Below are 25325 nucleotides of genomic sequence, written 5' to 3' on the forward strand. Positions count from 1 at the left end.
TTGGCCTAGAAGTGTTCCTAGACGTTCCTGAGAATGTTTGGGGGTCTCATCTCTCCATAAGGATGTTTATTACAGAACCACTTTTTGGACTGCAAGGAGATCCAACCAGTCAATCCTAAAGCAGATCAGTCCTGAGTGTTCATTGGAAGGACTGATGCTGAAGCTGAAACTCCAATACTTTGGCCATATGATGCGAAGAATCGACTCATTGGAAAAGACCCTGATGCTGGGAAAGATTGAAGGTGGAGGAGAAGCGGGGGGACAGAGGATGAGATGGTTGGATAGCATCACTGACGCGATGGACATGAGTTTGAGTAAGCTCCAGGAGTTGGTGATGGACAGGGAAGCCTGGTGTGCTGCAGCCCATGGGGCCGCAAAGAGTCGGACACAACTGAGCGACTGAACTGAACCTTTTATAATTTACTTGCTTTTATCTCTCAAAATTAAGTGCTCCAGAGCTGGGAGGGTACAGTCAAAGCAGGCGCTCTAATTCTTGTTATCTTGCCTGGTGGAAAGGGAGAAATGGGGCAGGGGAGAGGGAGCCCAAGTCCTTTTACAGCTAAAACTGAGGAGGGGGCAGATGACATCATCTCCATTCCTCCCTGCCCTTCCCCCCTATTGGCCAAAAGGCCAAAACTGAGTCACAAGATCACAACAAGCTAGAGGACCATGTAGGGGAATTATACCACAAAAGAGAAAAAGAGAATATATACATTAACATTAACATTTAGCAGTCTTTTTTTGCAGTGTTTGAGATCTGTGAGAAGGTAAAAGTCCCATAGACTTGTGGGAGTTAATAAATCTATTTTAAAACTTTATGTGCTAAATCACTTCAGTGGTGTCAGACTCTTTGCGACCCAATGGACTGTATCCCGCCAGGCTCCTCTGTCCATGGGATTTTTCAGGCAAAAATACTGGAGTGGGTTGCCATGTCCTCCTTCACCGAGATCTTCCCAAACCAGGGATCCAAACCCTCTTAGGTCTCCTGCACTGGCAGGTGGGTTCTTTACCACTAGCGCCACCTGGGAAACTTTATATTGTATTATAAAATACATGTGCAAAAAAAAAAAAAAAAGAGAGAGAGAAAGAGTCGCTCATTTGTGTATGGCTCTCGTGGACTGTGGCCCGCCAGGCTGCTCTGTCCGTGAGATTCTCCAGACAAGAATACTGGAGTGGGTTGCCAATTCCTTCCCCAGGGGATCTTCCCGACCCAGGGATCAAACCTTGGTCTCCTGCATTGCAGGCAGATTCTCTACCGTCTGAGTCACCATGTTTCCTTCTAACATACCTGCAGAGAAGTGCACAAATCATAAGTGAACGACCTGATGAATGAACAAAATGAACACGCCTGAGTAGCGAACTCCTTGGTCAAGAAGTCGAGCAGTCAGCTAACCCCGAGTTTCTTTCCTTGACCGAAGGCAAAGTTATCACGTGGACGTGGGGAGGAGTCAACGGTGAAAGAAGGTGACAGAAGGCAAATGGGGCGTGGCTAGGCGGAAAGGCGGAGCCCCGCGGAGCTCAGCTTAGTTCGGGAGGCAAGGAACGGACTGGGACCGATGGCTTTACGCATTCGGGGCGGGGTTTGCTGGCCCGAGTCCCGGCTAGCGCGAAGGGTAGTAACAGGTCGAAAGCTGGGAGCAAGGTTAAAGGGTGGGCGTGGCCTAGCGATCCCCGAAGGAGGCCTGGGCTACTGACGGCGAGTTTGGTGAGAACTCGGTTGGGATTAAAGGGCAAGAACACCGGAGACTTCGAGGCAGCCGCGGTTCTTTGCGAAGGCGGAGCGCACGCTGCGTCGGGGGCGGAGTCTCGCGCCGTGGTTGACGCCGCGGCGAGGGGCGGAGCCAGCAGCGCTCCAACATGGCGGCGGCCACTGCTGCAGGCCTGGGTACGAACGTGTTTCTGTTCCGCGATGCTCGCGCCGCGCCAGATCCGGTGCTGGAGGCCGGCCCGGTGGCACACGGGTCACTCCCGGTGCCACTGGTGCTGGACAATGGGTCGTTCCAGGCCCGCGCAGGCTGGGCGTGCCCCGGACCGGACCCGGGCCCCGAGCCCCGGCTGCAGTTCCGCGCTGTGTGCGCCCGCGGGCGGGGTGGGGCTCGGGGCGGGGCGGGCCCGCAGGTGGGAAACGCGCTGGGCAGCCTGGAGCCGCTGCGCTGGATGCTGCGATCGCCCTTCGACCGCAACGTGCCGGTGAACCTGGAGCTTCAAGAGTTGCTGCTTGACTACAGCTTCCAGCATCTGGGTGTCTCCTCACAGGTGACAGGCGAGGTGGGGTTAGGATTGAGGAGAGGGGTGTGGTCGTGTCCCGTGTCACTCCGCTCTCCGAGAGATGATAGTCGCTCCAGTTGTCATTTAGTCTTTCGGTCAGTCTATCAAATATTAAACGCCTAACGTAGGCAAGTCCTGTGCTAGGCGGTTGGGATATGGCAGTGAACAAAATAACGCCCTTTTCTCTTGGAGCATCTGTTTGGGTTTGTTTGTTAGTGCATTTATTTATTAACAGATATGTGTTGAGCACCCACTCTCAATGGGGACTTTTCTGGGTGTTTGAAATATGTCCGGGAACATAACACGAAATCTCCTGTGCTTATGGAGCTAGTATGGAAAGACGTTCTAGTATGCAAAGGAAGATAATAAACAGTAGAATTAAGTAGTAGATTCTACGGCATGATAGACGGAGGAGAGGAGAGGGTTACAGCTTTTCAGTAAGATGGGTAGGGAGAGGACTCAGGGTTACGGTGGTGTATTGAGCAAGGACTAAAGCAGACGATTGAGGGAGCAAGCCTTGTGAATATCGGAATGAATAATAATCCGGAGAGACAGAACAGCCAGTGAAAAGGCCCTGAGGCAAGAGTTTGCCCTAATCCTAATTGAGGACAGTCAGAGTGAGGGGAGGGTAGTAAGTGGAAGGTCTTACTTATAAGGTCTTCCCTGGTGGCTCAGACAGTAAAGCATCTGCCTGCAATGAGGGAGACCTGGGTTCGATCCCTAGGTCAGGAAGATCCCCTGGAGAAGGCAGTGGCAACCCACTCCAGTACTCTTGCCTGGAAAATTCCATGGATGGAGGAGCCTGGTGTGCTACGGTCCATGGGGTTGCAAAGAGTTGGACACGACTGAGCAACTTCACTTCAATAAGTAGAAGCCAGAGAGGTCACACACTTTGTAGGCTTTTATTATGAGTGGAATAGTGAGTCATTGCAGGGTGTTGAACGAGAGAGGGATGTGACTTTTGTTTCAGAAGGATCACTGTAGCTGCTATATGGAAAATGAACTGGCCTGAGTCATAGGGTAGAAATAGGGAAATCAGTTAGGAGGCTGTTGCAGTTCTGAGGTGAGGGATGATGGTAACTTAGTTGAGGAAGGAATGGCGGATGTGATAAGAAGCAGTTGGATTCTGGAGCTGTTTTGTAGAGCCAGATGATTGGCTCACAATTTGGATGGGGCTTGACTTCAGTTGACAATGCAGCCATGAAATTAAAAGATGCTTGCTCCTTGGAAGAAAAGCTATGACCAACCTAGACAGCATATGAAAAAGCAGAGACATTGCTTTGCCGACAAAGGTCTGTCTAGTCAAAGCTATGGTTTTCCATCAGTCATGTTTGGATGTGAGAGTTGGACTATAAAGAAAGCACTGAAGAATTGATACTTTTGAACTGTGGTGTTGGGGAAGACTCTCGAGAGTCCTTTGGACTGCAAGGAGATCAAACCAGTCAATCTTAAAGGAAATCAGTCCTGAATATTCATTGGAAGGACTGATGTTGAAGCTGAAACTCCAATACTTTGGCCACCTGATGCGAAGAACTCACTCATGGAAAAGACCCTGATGCTGGAAAAAATTGAAGGCAGGAGGAGAAGGGGACAACAGATGAGGAGATGATTGGACAGCATCACTGACTCAATGGACATGAGTTTGAGCAAGCTCTGGGAGTTGGTGATGGACAGGAAAGCCTGGCATGCTGCAGTCCATGTGGTTGCAAAGAGTTGGACACGACTAAGTAACTGGACTGAACTGAACTGACTTAAGTTACTATGAGCATTGGTGGCTCAGATGGTAAAGAATCTGCCTGCAATGCAGGAGACCCGGGTTCGCTCCCTGGGAAGATTCCCTGGAGAAGGAAATGGCAACCCACTCCAGTATTCTTGCCTGGAAAATCCCATGGACAGAGGAGCCTATTGGGCTTCAGTCCGTGGTGTTGCCAAGAGTCCGACACGACTGACCCTACTTCATATTTTCCAAAGAAACTTCCAGGGAAGAGGGGTGTTTCTCAATTGCTTCTGATCAGGTGTTTTGATTGGAGACCAAAAGCCAATTCAGCCCTTGCAATAAGGATTTTTGTTTCTTTTTATGCTTTGAAAAGTGTATCCTCTTAGCACCTAACAATTTGCTCTTTTCTTTCAAAGTAGGGCTGTGTTGATCATCCCATAGTTTTGACAGAAGCCGTGTGCACCCCACTGTATTCACGACAGATGATGTCTGAGCTTCTATTTGAGTGCTACGGGATTCCTAAGGTTGCCTACGGGATAGACAGCCTCTTCAGCTTCTACCACAATAACCCAAAGAACATGATTTCCAGCGGGCTCATCATTTCATCTGGATATCAGTGTACACATATTTTACCCATCTTAGAAGGGAGGTGAGTTGTACTTATGGCATTTGAGTGCTGTTTTGAGAAGCATTCAGGAAACTTTTATTGGGCACCTACTGTAAAGGTGGAGTGGAAAGAGCAAGTACAGGACCATGAACTGACCTCTGGGCTTAACTCTGACCTCCCTCACTGTGTGAGTATAGATATGTCATTTCATCATCTGTCCTTGTGACCTCCTGGCTTGAGTTGGGGTTGATGGTCTCTGAGGTCCAAATCTGTAATTCTGTAATTGTATGATTCTGAAAGTGAAACTCACTAATAGTGAAACTCACTATTCTTAGAGTGAAATAGATAGCTTAACACAAGTATCTGTAGGGAGTAGGCACTCAATAAAAATGTTCTGAGTAAATTATTTAAATAAATTTAATTTATACTGTTGTGTTCTGGAGTCACTTTTTTTTATTAAGTGCTATTTTGCTTTTTTATTTAAAGCTCTTTAATGACAGTTATTTAGACCTTTCTTTTCAAGTATGGTACATAATAGGTATGTAGTAGATTGTTTTTCCAAGTTGTATAAAAGTTGAGGGTAGTTTCTGTCATGTTTAAAATGTGTTCTTATTTTATAGTTGGGCTTTTATTGTCTGATAAAGAGACTGGGCCAGGGGGTTTCCCTGATAGTTCAGTTGGTAAAGAATTCTTCTGCAATGCAGGAGACCCTGGTTCCTTTGCTGGGTTGGGAAGATCTCCTGGAGAAGGGATAGGCTACCCACTCCAGCATTCTTGGGCTTCCCTTGTGGCTCAGCTGGTAAGAATCCGCCTGGCATGTGGGAGACCTGGGTTCAATCCCTGGGTTGGGAAGATCTCCTGGGGAAGGGAAAGGCTACCTACTCCAGTATTCTGGCCTGGGTATACGCCATGGGGTTGCAAAGAGTTGGACCAAACTGAGCAACTTTCACTTTCACTTCAAAGAGACTAGGCCAGGAAGGGAAGGATAAATATGGAATTGGGGATTATCAGAGACACACCAATATACATAAAACAGATAAACTACAGGGACCTATTGTGTAGGACACGAAATTATATTCAGTATCTTATAATAGCCTACAATGGAAAAGAATCTGAAAAAGTATATATACGTGCTGTGCTTAGTCACTCAGTCATGTCTGACTGTGTCCCCATGGACTGTAGCCCACCAGGCTCCTCTGTCCATGGGGGATTCTCTAGCCAAGAATACTGGAGTGGGTTGCCATGCCCTCGTCCAAGGGATCATCCCAGCCCAGGGATCGAACCCAGGTCTCCCACATTTCAGGCAGATTCTTTGCATCTGAGCCACCAGGGAAGCCCAGTGGAAGCACAATGGAAAAAAATCTGAAAAAGTATACATATGTTATATATAACTGAATCACTTTGCTGTATACCTGAAATATTGTAAATCAGTTGTGCTTCAATTAAAAATTAGAGAGACTAGGCCAGCATCATGCTCTCCTGAGAAGGTTTCTCTTTGTATAGAGTGAGTGTGTAAATAAGGAGAGAAGTTGAAAGCCTGGGTTTGCAGCCCTGCTAAGGATGAGGTACTTAACTTCTTCACTTGGTTTCCTAACAATAGACTTGGGAAAAACTGATTTCTCAGGGTTACCCTGAGAATGAAATGAGATAATGTAGGAGATGGCACTTTGTAAAACAATCTGAATATTTAAGTGAAAATAAAGGGTGATGAATTTATTGAGCCCTGTTGTGGGAATTTCTCTTGAAGTTTGTACAAATATTTATGAAGAAAAAACTAATAGTTATGCATTCCAAAACACTTCTGCTTTACAGAATTTTCTATCTTAGGTAACCAGAATATGCAGAAATTAAAAATAATATTGTTATTTTATATTGAGAGAAAATGATTTGACCTGGAAGCTAGGATCAGATTGGAGCATGTCCTGTTCTGTGCTGGCACCTGCTGGTGAGGTGTGATATAGCAGCATCATTTCAGTGCACAGCAAGTTCCTAGAGCCCAGCTCCTCTCCTTTTCTCACACTGAGAATTTAGAAAGTTATTCTGGTTCTCCTCCCCTTCACTTCATGTGAGAGGAACCTGGTACTCTAAGGAGATTCCAGTAAGCCAGTGTGTATGTGGTTACTTAATGTGTTTGCATAAGTAGAAGTGGCGTGTCTAGGGGAGGGGTACACTGGAGCTTGTTAAAATGCATATCCCCAGAACTTCACTGGCTGTCAGTGGTTAAGACTCTAAGCTTCCACTGCAGAGGGTTTAGGTTTGATCCCTGGTTGAGGAACTAAGATCCCACATGCCATGTGGCACTGCCAAAAAAGAAAAATTGCATATCCCTAGGCCCTCCCCGGAGCAGACAGGTCCTGGGGATTGTCACCTTAAACGTTGTCCCCAGTTAATTCCAGGATGTGTGGCCTTGGAACCACAGTTTGAGAAATACATGACAAGTAACATGAGGGTCTGACTTTAGAGAGCATGTTCTTTGCTTTGAACCTGGTTTCCTTCTGAGACTGTTCAGTTCAGTCGCTCAGTCGTGTCTGACTCTTTGCGACCCCATGAATCGCAGCACCCCAGGCCTCCCTGTCCATTACCAACTCCCGGAGTTCACTCAAACTCACGTCCATCGAGTCAGTCATCCCCTTCTCCTCCTGCCCCCAATCCCTCCCAGCATCAGAGTCTTTTCCAGTGAGTCAACTCTTTGCATGAGGTGACCAGAATACTGGAGTTTCAGCTTTAGCATCAGTCCTTCCAAAGAACACCCAGGACTGATCTTTAGAATGGACTGGTTGGATCTCCTTGCAGTCCAAGGGACTCTCAAGAGTCTTGTCCAACACCACACCAGAAGTTAAATGTCCATGTGTCTGTCAGGATGTGGTCTAGGAATGCCTGCATTGGGTCAGAGGTTGCACCAAGGCAACTTAAAGTCCCTTCCAACTGTTTCGTTTTCCCCTACCAGTCAGTTTCTTCCTCATTATTAAATTATCATCCCCCCTTGTCCACCTGCTCCGTATTTTTTCCTCCACATTGCCAAAGTTTCAGTGCTATTTCCACTTCTCGGTTGTAGGTTAGATGCTAGAAACTGCAAGCGCATCAACCTGGGAGGAAGCCAGGCAGCTGGCTACCTCCAGCGTCTCCTGCAGCTGAAGTATCCTGGGCACCTGGCTGCCATCACTCTCAGCCGCATGGAGGAGATCCTACACGAGCACAGCTACATTGCTGAGGATTACGTGGAAGGTACGAAGAGGACGTCTGCCTGCAGCTTCTGAGTGTTGTCTTTGGGGGTGTTTCTTAAATTGTTCCCAGGATGAGTGTCTTGCTCACTCTTGACAGGCTTTTTTTTGGCCACGAGGTGTGGCGTGCAGGATCTTCCCCCAGCCAGGGATGGAACCCATGCCCCCTGCAGTGACAGCGCAGAGTCCTAACCACAGGACTTCCAGGGAGTTCCCTCTTTGCCCACTTTTTTACACTTAATACTTCGTAGTGTCCTCTTCCATTTTTTGGTATTTATTTTCTTCAAAAACTTTTCAGTTGGGTGATAAGTCTCATATGTTCGTTCTTTTTCACAATTCTTGTGGTTATTCTAGTTCCCTTGCCTGTCCATTTAAATGATAGGGTCAGTTTGTCCGTATCTACCAAAAGTTCTGTTGGGATGTGATTGAAAGAACGTTAAATGTGTAGATCAGTTTGTATAAAAAACAGCAACCTTCTAAATATAAATCCAAATGTAATGCTAGATCCAGACGGGGGAGAAGTGACATTTTTTACTATGTTGAGGCTTCTAATCCATGAACATAATGTGTCTTTCCATTTATTTAGGTCTTTGTTCATTTCCTTCATCAGCATTTTATAGTTCTCAGCATATAGATCCTGTACATGTTTTATTAGATTTATGCCTAAATTATTTCTTTCCTTATTTTAAATTTCAGTTTCCAGTTGCTCATTGCTATTGTATAGAAATGCAGTGAATTTTTATGAAATACAGTGAGTTTTTACTCTTTATCAAATCGAAGAATTTCCTGTCTGTTCCACGTTTTGCTGATCATTTTTATCATGATTGGATTTTTGAATTTTGTGAAATGCTTTTTCTGCATCTCATATGATCCTGTGGTGTTTGTGCTTTGGACTATTCATTTAAGAGAGTATAAGGATTGCTTTTCAGATATTGAACTAGCCTTGAACCCTACTTGTTTCTTTGTGTTATTTTTTATATATTGCTGGATTTAATTTGGTAAATTTTATGAAGTATTTGTGTCAGTATTCATAAGGGATATTGATCTGCAGTTTTCTTCTACTGTCCTTGTCTTGTTTTGGGATCATGGCAATGCTGGTCTTATTAAATGAGCTGAAAAGTGTTTTCTTTTGCTTTCTGGAAAAGATTGAGTAAATAGTTGATTTTTTTTTTTTTTTTTAATGTTTGTTAGAATTCTACAGCAGAACTGTTTGAGCCTGGGGGATTTATTTTTCTGAAGGAATTCATTTTCTTTAATAGGTGTAGGTGTAAGTTTCATCAATTTTATTGATGTCTTCTTTTTATTATTTCTTCCTTTCTAGTTGCTTTAGGTTTACTTTGCCCTTTTTCCCTAGTTTCTTGAGGTAGAAGCTTAGATTTTTATCATAACTTCTTTCTAATATAGGCATTTAAAGCTTGAATTTCCCTCTCAGCAGTCCTTTATCTACATTCCATAGATTTTGATATGGTGTATTTTAATTTTTATTGAGTTCAGATATTTTTAAGTTTCCCTTAAGCCTTTTTTATTTGCAACCATTGATTATTTAGAACATAGCCAAGTGTTGGAGACTTTCTAGTTATTTTTCTGTGCTTTATATCTACTTTAATTCTGTCATAGTCAAAGAACTTCTTTTCCCTGGTATCAGTTAGATTTGTGAAGGTTTGGTTTAGGACCCAGGCCTGGTTGGTTTTGGCGAATGTTCCGTGTACAATTGCAAAGAAGGTAGTCCTCCTGTTGTTGGATGAAGTGGTCTGTGATGTCATGGGGGTTCCGCTGGTTGTTGGTTTTGTTCAGTTCTTGTCAACCCAGCTTCATCGTCCATCAAGCTGTACTGATTATTAAGAGTGTTGAAATCTCCAGGGAGAATTGTGAGTTTTCCTGTTTCTCCTTTCAGTTCTGTCCGTTTTTGCTTTCAAGTATCTGAAGCGCTCTTGTGAGGTGCACATTTAGGATTCTTACATCTTCTTGGCAAATCGGTCTTTTATGTAGTCATCCTTTTTTACATCTTCTTGGCAAATTGATCTTGTACCATTATGTAATGTTCCTTTTTATCCCTTTCCATTTTCTTTGCTTTGAAGTCTACTTGGACGTGAGTATAGGCACTTGAGCTTTCTTTTGATTGGTGCTTGTGTGGTGGGTTTTTTCCTGGCCTTTTAATCTACGTAAAACATTATATTCAAAGCAAGTTTTCTAACAGGTCCTTTCCTTAAAAATCCCTTCTTTCAGTCTCTGTCTTTTAGCTGATAAAACCACTTACAGTGAATTCAGTCCCTCTTGTGTCTGGGTTTAGGCCCCCCGGTTTTTTTGGCGTTCCATTTTAATTTGTCTGTTGTGTTTTTCACCGTATCTCTCTTGTGTAGGTTTTTTGTTTTAGTGGTTGCTCAAGAGATGACAGTTAACTGGCTTCTCACAGTCTTAGGGTCTCCTTTTTGCCACTTCAAGTGGACCCTGGAGATGTTAGCGCTCCAGAGGCCCCTGTGTCCTCCCTCCTTTGTGTCGGACTTGTTTTCTGTGTCACGTCTACATACGTGGGAAGCCCATCAGACATTGTCACAGTTTTTACTTTCAGTTGTCAAACATATTGTAAAGGATTCCGGAGGAGGTTAATAGAGTCCATTCACCGTTTCAGTTGTGTTTCCTTAATTTCTGGTGCTCCAGGTGAGATCCTTTCCGTCTGAAAAGCTTTATTTACCAATTTTCTCAGAGCAGGTGTGTTGGCATCGTGTCCAGTCTTCCTGCTGCATTTTGTCCTTCTGGTGGGTTCAGAAACGGGGGGACCATGCTTCCTCCCTCTTCCCCTGCACCTGGGACCCTGGTCCCACCTTTCTAATCTCAGGGCTAATGGTGTTCCCATCTCCTAACTCCGAAACGCTTCCTTTGAAGAGCTGCAGAAATGGCGGTGCCCTGATTACTATGAGAACAACGTCCACAAGATGCAGCTCCCGTTTTCCAGCAAGCTTCTGGGCAGCACCCTGACCTCCGAGGAGAAGCAGGAGCGGCGGCAGCAGCAGCTGCGGCGCCTGCAGGAGCTCAACGCCCGGCGGCGGGAGGAGAAGCTGCAGTTGGATCAGGAGCGGCTGGACCGACTGCTCTATGTGCAGGTGATGCGGACCCCTGGGTGGGTCCCCGAGTGTTCTTCCTGTAGCTTCTGCCCCAGCTGTGCAACGCATCAGCCATCTCAGTCCCCCCCACCCTGAAGTCCAGGAGGAGTCTAGCGGGATCATCCATGTAGAGATGACGTGTGTGGAGGACATTGTAGCAGCAGGAATTGCTGCAAGAGCTTCGGACTTGGCTTTGTTGATGTATTTTATCCTTATAGTCCCCTTTGTTTGATTTTTAACTTCTTGGCTTAAGTGTGGCACACGTGATGCAGAGCACACAAATCTTAAGGGTCCAGCTCAGTGAGCTTTCACCACTGAAATGCACCGCGTAGCCACATCCAGATCAAGAAATAGAGCACCCAGCAGCCCAGGAGGCTCCCTCCGTCTCCTGTTAGCCCCTGTCCTGCCTTTGGCCCGCCCAGAAGCTCACAGTCTTACATCTGTCCACATAGATGAGTGTTGCCTGCTCAGGTGGTACTGAGATGGTGATGTGTGGGAGCCCAGAGATAGTTAGAGAGGAGGGCTGTGGTGTGAAGCTTCAGGGGGCAGGCTGTGTGGAGGGGCAGGCGCAGGGAGCCCTCTCCCGCCGTTCTTCCTGTCCATCCAGCTTCTGAGCTCCTTCTCTCCATCCTGGGCGTGGTCACCCAGATTTGCATTTCTGAGGGCAGATTATGACTGCTCTGCTTGCAGGAGCTCCTGGAGGACGGCCAGATGGATCAGTTTCACAAGGCCCTGATAGAGCTGAACATGGACTCCCCGGAGGAGCTGCAGTCCTACATCCAGAAGCTCAGTGCTGCAGTGGAGCAGGCGAAGCAGAAGATCCTTCAAGCAGAAGTCAGTCTCGAGGTGGACGTGGTGGACAGCAAGCCAGAGGTACTGGGGCCTCAGAAGGGAGGTCTCGAGGGGTTGTGTAGGATTGCCCTTTCTGAGGACAGAGGAGTGTCCAGGAAAGGCTGATGACAAAGGGGTTGTGACCAGACTTGAGCAGCAAGCAGAACAGAGTGGTGTTTGATGTCTCTGGGGGCACGGATGGGGGCAGGGATGGGACTGACCTTATACCAACTGGAGTGCTGACCCGAGGGGTTTTACCTGGTAGCGCCCTGGCCCCCTGGGAGGGGAAAGTGTGCAAGTAGAAAAGGAAGAACATAACACAGGCTAATTGAGTGGCCCATCTTGAGCGTGAGCCTGCCCCACTGATGGTTCTTGGATCATCATAAATGCCTCAACTTTCTTCTGATCTCGTATTAAATATATTGTGACTACTCTTTGATTCGCCACCTTTCCATCTCGTGTTCCCTAAGGACAGGGATCACACTTCACACATAGTCTGGGAGTTTTTTTATAGGTGCTAATAGACATGCTCAGTAGGAAATATACAAATGAGACCCAGAAGGACACATCAGAGGGTAAATGGCTTGTGATTGTGAATGACACTGTTTTTTGCTTCTTGTGTTTTTCGGTTTCCTATCATGCACATGTTAACTTTTAAGAAATGTTATTTTAAAAACCTTGAAAAGATATTTGCTGGTTGATTTAAAACCAGCCTTTTGTTAGTTACTAAAACTAATTCTTTAATCTTCTCAGTCTCTCCTTTTTGTTTCCCTGCCTGTGGACTGTGAATAAGTATTCATGTGGCTGAAAGGGTGGGCGGGTGGGTGGAGCTGAGACAGGGCCCTGGGTAAATCAAACCCTAGCACTGGGCCTCGTGTGGAAGGGGCTGCCTGCAGGTCACACCTCGGTCCCAGGTCTCTGGTTGGCTCTCCTTCTCTAGATCTGGAAAAAAGTGATAGTAGGTGGATGCATTGTTGCTGGATCTGTCATCTCTAGAGTTCTAAAATAAAGGTACTTGTTCACTGCCTGTGACACTACCAGAGCAGGGTTAGCCAGTTCAGCTATTGACCTTTGTTTTTAAGTCTACTTTAAATTCTAAAGCCTTTACTTTTCGAAAGAAACAGTCCGGTGGAAAATTGCGGTTTGCCGCTGGGTGTGTGTAGTGCGCTGCTCATCGGGGGCCTCAGAGCTGTCCTTGGCTCAGCAGGCAGCCTGCTTTTGCAGGGACTGTCTCCGCTGGAGGCCGGCTCTCACGGTTTCCGCTCTCAGCCTCTCCACCCACCTCTCTGACAGGCTGTAGATCACATGAGGACGGTGACTGGCCGTGAGCATGCATGCTTGACAGAGCAGGTCCTGAGTCAGACTTCCTAGACACAGCATACTGGACCCCTGAGATCCGGGGTTGAAGGGGCCTTGACCTCCATCTTTGTCTTGCTCAGCATCCTGGATTGGCTCTAGGAGGACCAGCGTGCCTTTTCTGGCTTGCTCCTCCCACTCTCCAGATGTGTGTTTCAGATTTGAGTTGGTTACTGGGATCTGGATCCACACTGTTGTTGTTCAGTTGCTCAGTTGTGACCCACCCTTTGCAGCCCCATGGACGGCAGCACTCCCTGTCCTTTACTCTCTCCCGGCGTTTGCTCACACTCGTGTCCGTTGAGTTGATGGTGCCATCCAACCATCGAATCTGTTCACATTGCCTTTGTTGTTTGTTTATCTGAACTTAGTTTTATCATGCTTATCAACGTGTCCACAGGGTGTCAGCATCTTTATATCAGAGGTGAACCACTAAGCTACATGCACATGGAGGATTTCAGATTTAAAAAGGAAAGAGATCAAATAACTGTGAAGATGTGATTCCCAAGCAGTTGGGGAGCTGGCTTTTCCTTTTCTTTGTTCATTTTCCTGTGTCTGTTATATGCCCTGATTCAGTCACACTGTTCATTCATTCAGCAGGTACTTACTAAGTCCCTACTTGGTCCTGTAACCTGAGGGTACATATTCAAATCTCTCTGGGCTTGGGGAGATTTTGAATTGTTGGACTTTAAAAGGTTTCCCTACATAGTACAACAGATCTGATGAATCAGTCTGTCCCAAAGCCTTAACGGTCAGTCAGAGAGATTGTTAAAAATTAGATCAAATACAGTAACATTCATGGGCTAAGTTTGGCCACAACACTGGCCAACCAGTTCTACCTTTCAAAAAAGATTTATTGTATTTTCCAACTGTACAGTTCCTTTAGAAGGGAGAGAGCAAATATATGTGGACCACAGTTCATATTGAAATGCCATCTAAATGGTGAAAGTTGCATTGGATTCATACAGCTGAATTTTTAAACTTCCAGTGTATTCTAAAAATCCATTTTTTCTTACAGACCAATCCATTGCATCCCTCACTGCAGGTATTCAGTGAGGATGTTGTAAAGGAGTAGGTTTTGTTAGCATTCTTGTTTTTAATGTTTATTTATTTATTTATTTGGCGGCCCTGGGTCTTAGTTGCAGCACTTAGGGTCTTCACTGCATCACGCAGACTCTCTGGTTGTGGCACACAGCCCCGTGGCATGTAGAGTCTTTTGGGACCAGGGGTCAAACTGTGTCCCCTGCATTGGGAGGTGGATTCTTCACCACTGAACCACCAAGGAAGTCCTGCTAGCATTCTTCACGGAGTACTTAAAAGATGCTCACTTTCCATCGCTGCAGATGGTTGGGAGTGCAGCTCACTAGCACCCTCCTTTGTTGGAAAGCACAGTGGGCCAAAGATAGAAAGATCTCTTACCTGAGGAATCAAGATTGAACTGGTCTGTTTGTTTTTCTGCTGCTCAAGGCTGTTCTGGGTAACCACACTGCATCTTCTCTGATGGGGAACCACACTGCATCTTCTCTGATGGGGAACCACTCTGCATCTTCTCTGACGGGGAACCACACTGCATCTTCTCTGATGGGGAACCACACTGCATCTTCTCTGACGGGCCTTGGAAAACTGTTGTTCTGCTTGGTTCCCAAAGAGCAGTCCATGTATATGTTCCCAGTTGTCACCCAGTACACCTGGGGACCCTGCAAACCCTAAGAGGGAGAGAAGCCAGCCAACTGGTGGAGAAATCAGTTCTCTCTGGGATGCCTGTTGCTGCATTGAAATTACCAGCTTTGTTCTTCTCTATGAATCATGAATCAGGATAAGGAAAATGTGTGTGTGTGTGTGTGTGTTTTACAATTTTGGTGAAGCTAAGAAATCTTGTTTTTAAGGTGACTGCTTTTGAATATAATTAGATATGAAAGTGAGTAGTTATACTGAAAAAGCCTTTAAAATCCAGACATTTTACAGTCCTCTTTATTCTAGAGAAATCTAAGGGCGTATCCCGGGACTTACCGCTCAGTGCTAGGCATGCTTGCCAGGGACCAGGGCACAGAGGTGACTAAGAGACAACCCTTTCCCTCCTCAGTACTCAGAACCTAGGGCTCTAGAACATACTCAGGACTGTAATATGCTGTGCATGGGGTTCTCCCGTCAGGAATACTGGAGTGGGGTGCCATGCCTGCCTCTAGGGCATCTTCCCGACCCAGGGATCAAATACCTCAGAACCTAGGGCTCTGGAAACATACTCAGGACTGTAATATGCTGTGCATGGGGGTTCTCCCGTCAGGAATACTGGAGTGGGGTGCCATGCCTGCCTCTAGGGCATCTTCCCGACCCAGGGATCAAATACCTCAGAACCTAGGGTTCTGGAAACATACTCAGGACTGTAATATGCTGTGCATGGGGGTTCTCCCGTCAGGAATACTGGAGTGGGGTGCCATGCCTGCCTCTAGGGCATCTTCCCGACCCAGGGATCAAACCCAGGTCTCCCAAATTGTAGGCAGATTCTTTACCGTCTGAGCCACCAGGGAAGCCCAGACTGTGATAACCTTTATCAAATGTGATGCTATTAATAGATGTCTGTGGGAATGTAGATGGAGGTTTGTTTTTTTGTTTGTTTTTAAAAATATTTTATTTATTTCTTTGGCTGTATTGGGTTTTAGTTGCTAGCATACAGGATCTCTAGTTGTGGTTGCAGGGGCTTTGTTGCCCTGCAGCGAATGGGATCTTAGTTCTCTGACCAAGGATGGAAGCCGCATCCCCTGAGTTGCAAGGCAGATGCTTAACCACTGGACCACCAGGGAAGTCCTCAGATGGAGTTATGAGAAAGGATTGGGATGTTTGAGCTGGGCCCTGAAAGATTATTTGATTTCAGTAGATATCCGATGAGGAGAGAAGGACATTTTATATGGAAAGAAATATACATGCAGGGAGCAGGGCCCATCCTGCATGGAGAATGTGGGAGACCAAGCCGGAAGGGAAGCTGAGGCCACCTGAAACAGTCTTCATCTGTCAGCCTGGATAGTATCCTTCAGACAGAGCCTTCAGAGTGTGCTGAGCAAGGCATAATCTGACGAGATTTTATTTTAGGAAAATAACTGGTGGCAGTTAGGATGATGGATTTAGGGAGAGGCGAGGCTGGAGGTGGGAAGACAGGATGAAAATGGGATGGCTTCATTCAGGAGGAGCCAGTGTGACCTGAAGCTTGTCAGAGGCTGCAGGGATGGAGGAGGACACACCTCCAAGGTCGGAGCCAGAGAACTGGCGCCGTTCAGGAGCGACGGGACTGATGACAGAACAGGGGCCTGTGCCAGACCCCTGCCGCACAAGGATCGTCCTGATTAGTTTTCACCATTCCGCAAGCACTGTCTTCATTCCCGTTTTATGAATAAGGAGACTGAGAGTGAGGCGAGGGAAGAAATCTGCCCAAGGTCAACAGCTAGAAGCAGCGCGGCTGAGAGTCAGATCCGAGCAGTTAGAGTCCAGATTCTCTCCAGTCACTGCGGCTGGGGTGAGAGGCAGCGTGGACCGAGCTTAGGGAGGTGACCAGCTGGATTCTGAGCCCCTCATCTCTGGAGTCTCTCTGGGACAGTCCTCTCTGGAGTGGCAGACTTGAGCTGCCCCCTCCAAAGGCTTCAAAGAAGGTGGGAGTTGATGAGACTGGTCTCAGTGGGGAAGTTAGGGGGTAAGAACAAAGCCCATCTCTGGCTTTTTAGTCTTTTAACCTTGTGTTCATGTGTGTTTGGGTTTTTTTTTTAATAGTTTAGAAACTTTTCATCGTTTTTATGTGTGGACATACGTTCAGGACACTGGGTGAGATCCCAGTTCTTTTTGGTGACCATGAGCTCACAGAGCTAAGGCTCGCTGAGTCACAGGTTCTGTCTTATGTTTCTTCTCTTCTCAGACTCCTGACCTGGAGCAGCTCGAGCCATCTCTGGAAGATGTGGAAAACATCAACGATTTCGAGCCCCTGTTTTCGGAGGAGACGCCGGAAGTGGAGAAGCCAGTGGCCACAGTCCAGGTTGGCCTCCTGTAGTCTTGACCTTGCTTATGCTTTGAAGCTTGGCGTGAATGACCAGTCAGGTCTAGTCTGCTTCTTTAGGAATATTTCCCCCTCCAGCTGCAAATCTCAGTTGTATTTTTCTAGAAGGGCGAGTACCAGCACTCAAAACTTGCAGAGTCAGGGACTTTTTCCCCTGTGGTGATTGATTGGGGTTCCAGCACTAACTGTGGAACTGTGAGAAACGGTCTGCTCATTGGGAGAGTCCCAGTAACCAGGGACTTTGAGACCCAAAGAGTAGCTTTTAATGCTTTTATTTAAATTGAAGTGAGTCATCCTCATCTGGGTTCATGTTTCTGCCATCACCGTGGCAACCAGATAGACGGACGTGAGGCTGAGACACCCGGGAGAAGGCTTTCTTGGCCGTGCAGGGACTGGGTGCTGGGCCAGTTGCTGGCGGAGACTTGGTCTTCCAGTGCCAGCCTTGCTGCTACTGCTCTTCACCAAGTCTCTTTGCTACATCTCAAGGATCATTTCATAGTGGAGATGCATAGCAGTTTATAATCCAGAGGTTAAAGAAGGTAGAAAAATTGAATCATCACATCAAGAGAGTGTGGGGAGAGGTTATTCTGGCACGAACAAAGCTATGATGGAATGAGAAATGCAATTTGAGGAAGCTGGCAATTGGGATGTTTGTTCTTATGGCCTAAAAATATCTTCTAAACCTTGGGTTTTTAAAGCCCGTGTTTAACTTGGCAGCGTACCATCAGCTGTTTGTTGGGACAGAAAGAATTCGAGCTCCAGAAATTATCTTCCAGCCATCTCTCATCGGAGAGGAGCAGGCCGGCATAGCAGAGACCCTGCAGTACATCCTGGACAGGTGAGCCTGGACCTTCTTTCCCTTCTGTTTTCTTGAACCATTCCCTTGAATTTTGCGTTGAACAATGGAGCTGATGGCCGGGCATCTCTTTCATTGACTTGCTGCGCTCAGAGGGTGTTCTTTTTCTCTCACCAGGCCTGGCACAGAGTTAGGGCTGTCTGTTCTTTTCTCAGTGTGTAGGTAGATGCTCAACGTGTATATACTTGAGCTTTAAGAATGTCTTTGAAAAATTTGGGCAATATGTTAATATATGTGCACTGGCTTTTCTAAAAGTCTTCACATCACTGCAGACTGCTGGTTCTAAATCACCCTAAAAACAAGCAGAACTTAGTGTTTTTCCCACCTTGCATTTTATTTTTTAAGAGTTTGCATTTCTATAACAGCATGCCTTTCCCCAGCCGTTTATACAGATATGATTCTGCAGTGTGAGTTTTCCTGATTCACGGGGAACAAGTAGGGAACACGGTCTTGTGGTCCTCTAGTTGCTGTTGGTTCAAACAGAACGGCAACTTAACAACTAGCAAGGAAGAAAAGTGACTGCAGCTACTTTGTCTGAATAACTTAGAGTTTTGTCTCTCAGTGGGTAGAAGAGTGATCAAACGTGTAAGATAAAACTAGTAATAAAAAGCACAGGTGGAGAGGGAGGTCCTCTAAAGGAGAGGCAGGACTTTGGGGGGTGATGGAAATGTTCTGTATCTTGGTTCTGGTGTTGGTTGCTGGGGTTTATAAATTTGTCAGACTTCATCTAAATGGATTTAAAGCAATCCTTAGTAAAGTCAATTTTTTAAAAACATGTATTAGAAAGGCATAATGTTAAGGAAATGGATTGACCATTCAATAAGGTTTTAGCTAGCTGTTTGACATTCATTCTGTAAAGGCAAATGAAAAATGGAAAGTGTTTTTTTTGTTTGTTTTTTAACTTTTTGTGTGGATGTTTTCTGATTTGTACTGAGAGCTCACATTTCCACATCCACATTCTCTTCTAATATTCAAGTAGGAGAGGCTATAGCAGCAGAATCGTTTCATCCCCAGGTACCCAAAGGATGTTCAAGAGCTGCTGGTTCAGAACGTTTTTCTCACTGGCGGGAACATGATGTATCCTGGGATGAAGGTCAGAATCGAGAAGGAGCTGCTGGAGATGAGACCCTTTCAGTCTTCTTTTCAGGTACTGATTGTCCATGGAACCAGCTGTTTCGAAAATAGCCTTATTGTTTGTTTTTGTTTTCTAGGTTGCAAAAGTAGTACAGTGTAAGTGAGAAAAATAGTCATTCCATCATCCAGAAACAGCCACTGTTAACACATTCATGGCTTTCCTTCTATTCTTCAGATTTTTAAAGCAAGATGGAAATCATAATTTATGTACTTCTTTGTTTTGTTTTCATTGACAAAGGAAGACCTGCAGGCAGTAAACATTCAGAGAGTACACAAGAGTGTACCTTGAGGGACTTGGCCCGGTGGCTAAGACGCCACGCTGCTAGTTCAGGGGGCCCGAGTTTGATCCCCGGTCAGGGAGCTAGATCCCACATGCCACAACCAAGGATCCCACGTGCTGGAACTAAGATCCAGGGCAGCTAAATTAATTAACTTTTTAAAAATTATCACCAAAATTATTTATTTGCTTTTGGCAGCACTGGGTCTGCGTTGCTGCACACAGGCTTTCTCTAGTTACGGCGAGTGGGAGCTACTTCCGAGTTGTGGTGCACGGACTTCTCCTCAGAGTGGCTTCTCTTGTTGCAGAGCACGGGCTTTAGACTCACAGGCTTCCGTACTTGTGGCGCATAGCCCCACTTGCTCTGTGGCATGTGGGATTCATTATTACCCAAAATTATTTTCTTTAAAAAGAGTGTACATTGAGATTAAGGCCTTCTCTTCACCCAGGCCCTGGGCCACAGGCAGAGGGGACTGGCTGAGGAGGTTTTTTCTTTCTTCCACATATTTTCTACACATGGCTTTTGTAACTTGAACTTCTTAACCTGCCAGGAACATTTTCCCATGTCATTATTCATCAGAAATACTTTTAAAAGCAACTGTCTGGTGGGGGTACCCCACAATTTCTTTACCAGATTCCCGATCACCAAGAGAAGTGGTTTGAGTTCCCCTCGTGGCCCAGTCATCTCAGCATGCTGAGATGTCCTGGGCACCTAGGGGTCTTGGAGTTCAGAGACAGCTTCTTGGAAGTGAGTCTTCTGAGGGCGAGGAGGTGTTTGTCATGTAGAGTGTGTGGAGCGGGGTGGGATGGAGAGAATGTTCCAGACTGAGGACAAGAGGATGAGCAGGAGCAAAGGCTTGGGGGCCAAAATCTTGCTGAGGGGTGTGCAGCTGAGAGTGGCTGTGAAGGGTCGGGGCTGGAGAGGCCGGCAGGGCGCATGGGGTATGGAGCCTGTGTGTCCTGCTGAGGGGCTTGGCTTGGCCTGCCCCGTGCTCTGTGATGTGTTATACATTCAAGGGGTGGTCTCTGGGCCTGAGTTCTGACTCCAGCACCACCATCACTGAGTTTTGCCACACCCCAGTTTTCTCAGCAGTGAGAAGGGGGTCATCTTGGCACCCGTTACCAGCTTTCAGTGTTCAGGGTGAGCCAGGTGCTCAGCCCAGGGCCTGCATGTGATGGACAGACATCAACTGTTGTGTTGAGGGCCCCTGAGAACACACTAGATTCCATGAGTCACTAGAAGGACCCACTGAGATTCCACATATGATCCTGCTTGATATTCCTCACAGTGGGCACTTGCCCGGTGTGAGGAGTGGAGCGAGCGCCTCCCTCGTTCCTTCACTGACACTTCTATACCGGAGCGGCCGGGGCTCTCGTGACCCTGATTTTGTTGATGGTCCTTTCTTGCAGGTCCCTTGCCTCCTCCTCCTCCATCTGTGCTGATTCCTCCTGCCCTTTATTTCAGAAAGTTCCCAAACCTCCATTCCAGCCTGGGACTTCTATGGGAGATGGAGGGAAGAAGGGAGGGTTAGCTGGGTGACTCCAGGAAAAAGGAGCCCGATCTGAGTTGGACAGCGGTCTGCTCTGTGATCAGCTTAAACCTCACCGGGGCACTCCCGGGACTGCTGACCGCAGTCTTGCTCTTGGAATAAGCAGCGGAATCCGAGCCCAGGGCAGCCTCTGTGCTCTCACGTCCTCCAAGGCTCATTTGCCACCATGGCCAGAGCCGCCTCGCATCAGCCTCTGCTTCCCTCACTGGCAGAGGGGCTCAGGTCCAGGTCTTCCAGGTCTCCACCTGACACCTGTGGCCGACAGGACGGGGGCAGGAGGTGGGGCAGCTGGTCCCTTGCCCCCTGCCCAGGGTGGTGTGGATAAAGTAACTGATGACTTCTTACTCGGTGAGGTTGGTCCTGGTGCACTCTGCATGTTCGTGTCCTTCCTTGGAATGTCTGGGGCATTTCAGCTCAGCTCCCTTAGAGGGGTGCAGAGATAGTCCTGCCGCATTTTGGAATCAAAGGGGGCCCTCCTGTGTGTGCATCTCTGTAGCCAGCCTTGCTAAACATTCAGTCCTTAGAAACCGATGGGGGATGCCCTTCCGGTGACTGCTCTGCTCGTCTTCCAGGTTCAGCTGGCCTCAAATCCCGTGCTGGACGCCTGGTACGGAGCTCGCGACTGGGCTTTGGACCACCTGGACAACGAGGACGTCTGGATCACCAGGAAGGACTATGAGGAGAAGGGGGGAGGCTACCTCAGGGAGCACTGTGCCTCCAACGTGTACGTCCCCATCCACCTGCCCAGGCAGGCTGCGCGCTCTGCAGAGGCCCAGGCATCCGGCAAGGGCTCGGGGGCCGGCGGAGGCGGGGCCAGCGAGCAGGCATAGCAGAGGGGCCCCTCCAGGGACCTGGGGCCACATCGGGACAGTGACTCTGCCAGCTGTGTGCGGCCCGAGTCTGCTGGGAACATTTGGCTTCGAGATGGGTTTCTCCAGGGGAGAACAGTTAAGGGCCACTAGGAGTTACCCTTCGGAACTGTGCTCTTTGGGGCGTCTGCAGTGAAGGGACGAGCGGACTTTCGGGGACCTGCCGTGGGTGAGCCACAGGCTTCGCTTCTGCAGCAGTGAATGAGCATGATGGTGGCAGAGCTGTATAGACTGTGTACACAGGCTTCCTTCTTACTACACTTTAAAGCCTTTTTCGTTCTTGTTTTTATTTTTTTTTAATCCTTTTAATTTTATATTGTCCGCGTAGCTAGTTTTCTAAATTGATTCCAAAACCGTGTGAAGGCCCAGCAGGTGGCGCTCTTTCCTCTCCACCTAAGAAGATGACACTTAAGGGAACCATCACTCACGAACTCTCCAGGACTGGAAATATTTTCCTCCTCCTGTTATTTCTGCTGAGAAATAAGGAAAAGGGGCCCAAGAGGGACACGAGATTGTCCAAAGTCAGCTTCCTGAGGACCTGCCCAGTGCCGGCTTCTGAATGGGCAGGTGTGGGGCTAGTGGCCAAGCATCGTTCATACTTCCTTTGCTGGAAACTTTTCTACTGTATGAGGCCTTCGTACAGTTTTAGAAGTTTCTGTCCCTGTGAACTTGCTGGCTGCTTAACTTTGCAGGCCTTCCTGAAGAAAGAAACAGACTGGAAGAGGTTTGTTGTGTTACCTTTTCAGTTTTGTCACAACCTCATCTTTCCTGGGCCTTTGCAGCTTCTTCTTAAGTGGATGGATAACCCCTCTCTTCTCCAGAGATGCTTGGGGAGAATTTTAACTCTCAGACACAACCAGTATTTAAGCCCAGGAGGCCCCTGAGTTTCCTTGCCCCAGAATCCATATGTTTAAATCCTGTGGAGCGTCTGGGCCACCCTTCTGAGGAGGCCTCCTCAGAACCAGTCCGCCCGTGCAGTTCACCAGGCTTGGTCACCTGCAGCTCCAGCTCTCCAGGGTTTTGACACTGAAGACCAGGAAGGGGCAGCGGTGGTGGAGGAGGAGGCAGGAGACTCAGGCCAACTCAGGATGCCCCACGGCCTTGCAGGGAGCCACTGGCCGTCCACAGCTGGGCCTGAGGGTGGATGAGAGGGTGAGCGTGAGCTGACAAGGAAGGACAGATGTGAAGGAGGCAGGACTGGCCTCCCTGGAGAGGTTTTCATAATGGCGTTTCCAGGAAGAGGGGTTGGGTGAGCTGCTGGGGTCTTTCTCCACAGTCAGCATTTTAAACAGCCTGAAGAGCAATGGTGAAGTGCAAAGATTGCCCTGGACATCCAGCCTTGCTGAGGAAGGACCCTGACTGGGCAGGTAAGCTGGGACATATCGTAGTCCAAGAACAAGTGTGAAGCCAGCTCTGTTCGGGGTGCTTGTAGCCCAGAACTGAGGAGGGTTGGGGCTGTGCTGAGGCTGGGCCTTGCGCTCTCCTGCTTTAACTTCATGCTGAGCTTGCCGTGACCTCTTCTCACACCTCTCAGCCCCTCGCACAGACCACCATCAGGGCGCACAGACCACCATCAGGGCGCTCAGCACAATACCTTGAGCTTTTTCTCTGCCCCCAGGTGGCCTCTGAGAGACTGTAACTCAGAAAGTGTTTGCAAGAGCAGGAGGTGGGTTTCATTCAGCTTGAAATATGCACATCCCAGGGCTGGGCCTGGAGGGTGTCGAGGGCTCACAGGGTTTCTAATGAGTGACCAGCTGGTTGGATGACTGACCAAATATGTGAACAAAGACATTTTGAGGATAGCTTGTCTGCTGCATTGGGAGGAACAAATCAGGAGTCTATTCTTCCCCTAAGCCAGGGAGCCCACTACTGAGACATCTTAAGTCTTTCCTCTGATCATACCAGGACTGTTCCTGGAGATAAAGTGGGTATGACTCCAGCTGAATGATCTGAGAGCAGCCTTGAAGAAATAGATTCCCGTAGCCCAGCCTCGGGCTTCTGTCTGCGTTGTGGCGCGGGAAGAGAGCCCGGGGTCGGGAGAGTCCGCCCAAGGTCAGCCTGGCTCTGGGTTTGAGTCAGGGCAGCTCCAAAGGTTGAGTGGCCACCCAGGGTGATCAGGGCCTCTCTCCCTGATAGGGGTGTCCCCCCTTTTTGCCCCCTCTTCCTTCCATGGACATCTTTGGCAATAAACAGTTTTACCAAAGCAACAAAGAAGGTGAAAAGGTAAGGAAATAGAAGTTAAGAGTAAAATAAATGTTTTAAGTATGAGCAGAGAACACCTGACCAAGAAATGAAGATGCTGAACTCATACAATACGCAAAGATTATTTTATGCCTACCTAAGGAATTAAATGGATGAGATGAAATTTATCGTTACAGATCCTTGTGATTAAATCATTTCCAGATATTTAGAAAATGGTAGAACAGAGAATTAAAAAATATAGGCAGGGAGACTGGCGGTTTACTAAATTCGTTTTCCTTTCCTCCTGGGCACACAGCTGCACCACGTTTCCCAGCCTCCCTCACAGTTCTACCTGTAGCCATTTGATTTCTGGCCAGTGGGACACGGACGGAAGAGATGTACAACATCCAGGGCTGCTTCCATAAACCTCCCACGAGAAGCTCTCTTTCCCCGTCATCTGGCTGAACAGGGAGCTGTCCAAGGCCCAGGAGGAGCGTGGAACCAGAAGTGGAAGAAGCTGAGTCCTTAAACAACTGGTTGGAGCAGAGACCCTGCAAATCCTTCAGTGTGTAAGAAATAAACTTACTGTTTAAGCCACTGAGAGCTTTTCTGTCTGTTACAGAAGCTAGCCTTGTTCTAACTAAAAGTGTAGGTTAAAAATAAAAACCATTACCTTCGTGTTCGTCGGGGATTTAAGGAGGAAAAATTTTTGAAATAATATGAAACAAGGAGAACAGTGTGACAGATAGTTATCCCCTCATCTAGGAAATGAGTGAAAATCACTCAGTCATGTCCAACTCTTTGTGGCCCCATGGACTGTATAATCCATGGAATTCTCCAGGCCAGAATACTGGAGTGGGTAGCCGTGCCCTTCTCCAGGGGTTCTTCCCAACCCAGCAGTTGCACCCAAGTCTACCACATTGCAGGTGGATTCTTTACCAGCTGAGCCACCATGGAAGCCCAGGAAATGAGAGTAATTCTTTTTATCCTGTGCTGTGCTTAGTCACTCAGTCGTGTCTAACTCATTGTGACCCCATGGACTGTAGCCCACCAGGCTCCTCTGTCCATGGAGATTGATTTTCCAGGCATGAATACTAGAGTGGGTAGCCTATCCCTTCCCTAGGGTATGTTCCCGACCCAGGAATCCAACCAGGGTCTCCTGTATTGCAGGCGGATTCTTTACCAGCTGAGCTACCGGGGAAGCCTTTGTATCCTGTAGGATTAATGAGCTAATGAATAAATCACCTAAGGATTTCAGGAAACTTGTCTGTATAAGCTGACCCAGAAAGACCCCCTTGCACCTCCGACAAAGTTATGCAAA

General features: G+C 47.5%; 1 protein-coding gene across 2 annotated transcripts; it reads left to right on the top strand.

The window, feature by feature from the left end:
• The first annotated feature begins 1512 nt into the window (after window positions 1-1512).
• ACTR5 (actin related protein 5) lies at window positions 1513-24601 on the top strand. 2 transcript variants are annotated; one of them, XM_059893048.1, is made up of 11 exons: window positions 1513-2256; window positions 4405-4634; window positions 7648-7817; window positions 10697-10914; window positions 11605-11787; window positions 17000-17116; window positions 17836-17975; window positions 19008-19140; window positions 21527-23190; window positions 23442-23489; window positions 24321-24601. In XM_059893048.1, exons 1-9 carry the CDS (start codon window positions 1858-1860, stop codon window positions 21782-21784), a joined length of 1848 nt encoding a protein of 615 aa, XP_059749031.1. In that variant the 5' UTR covers window positions 1513-1857; the 3' UTR covers window positions 21785-23190; window positions 23442-23489; window positions 24321-24601. The 2 variants fall into 2 exon arrangements, with proteins under 2 accessions (XP_059749031.1, XP_015329690.1); XM_015474204.3 differs by lacking the exon at window positions 23442-23489.
• The last annotated feature ends 724 nt before the right edge of the window (window positions 24602-25325 follow it).

Source organism: Bos taurus, chromosome 13, assembly GCF_002263795.3.
Source record: "Bos taurus isolate L1 Dominette 01449 registration number 42190680 breed Hereford chromosome 13, ARS-UCD2.0, whole genome shotgun sequence".
Taxonomy (NCBI): Eukaryota; Metazoa; Chordata; class Mammalia; order Artiodactyla; family Bovidae; genus Bos; species Bos taurus.

What these genes read in the sequence shown, in the direction of transcription:
- ACTR5 (XM_059893048.1), top strand. Translation starts at nt 1,858, where the DNA reads ATGGCGGCGGCCACTGCTGCAGGCCTGGGTACGAACGTGTTTCTGTTC. An exon ending in TGGTGGACAGCAAGCCAGAG is followed by an intron (nt 11,788 to 16,999) that starts GTACTGGGGCCT and finishes TTCTCTTCTCAG; the next exon opens with ACTCCTGACCTGGAGCAGCT. An exon ending in AGCCAGTGGCCACAGTCCAG is followed by an intron (nt 17,117 to 17,835) that starts GTTGGCCTCCTG and finishes GGGTTTTTAAAG; the next exon opens with CCCGTGTTTAACTTGGCAGC.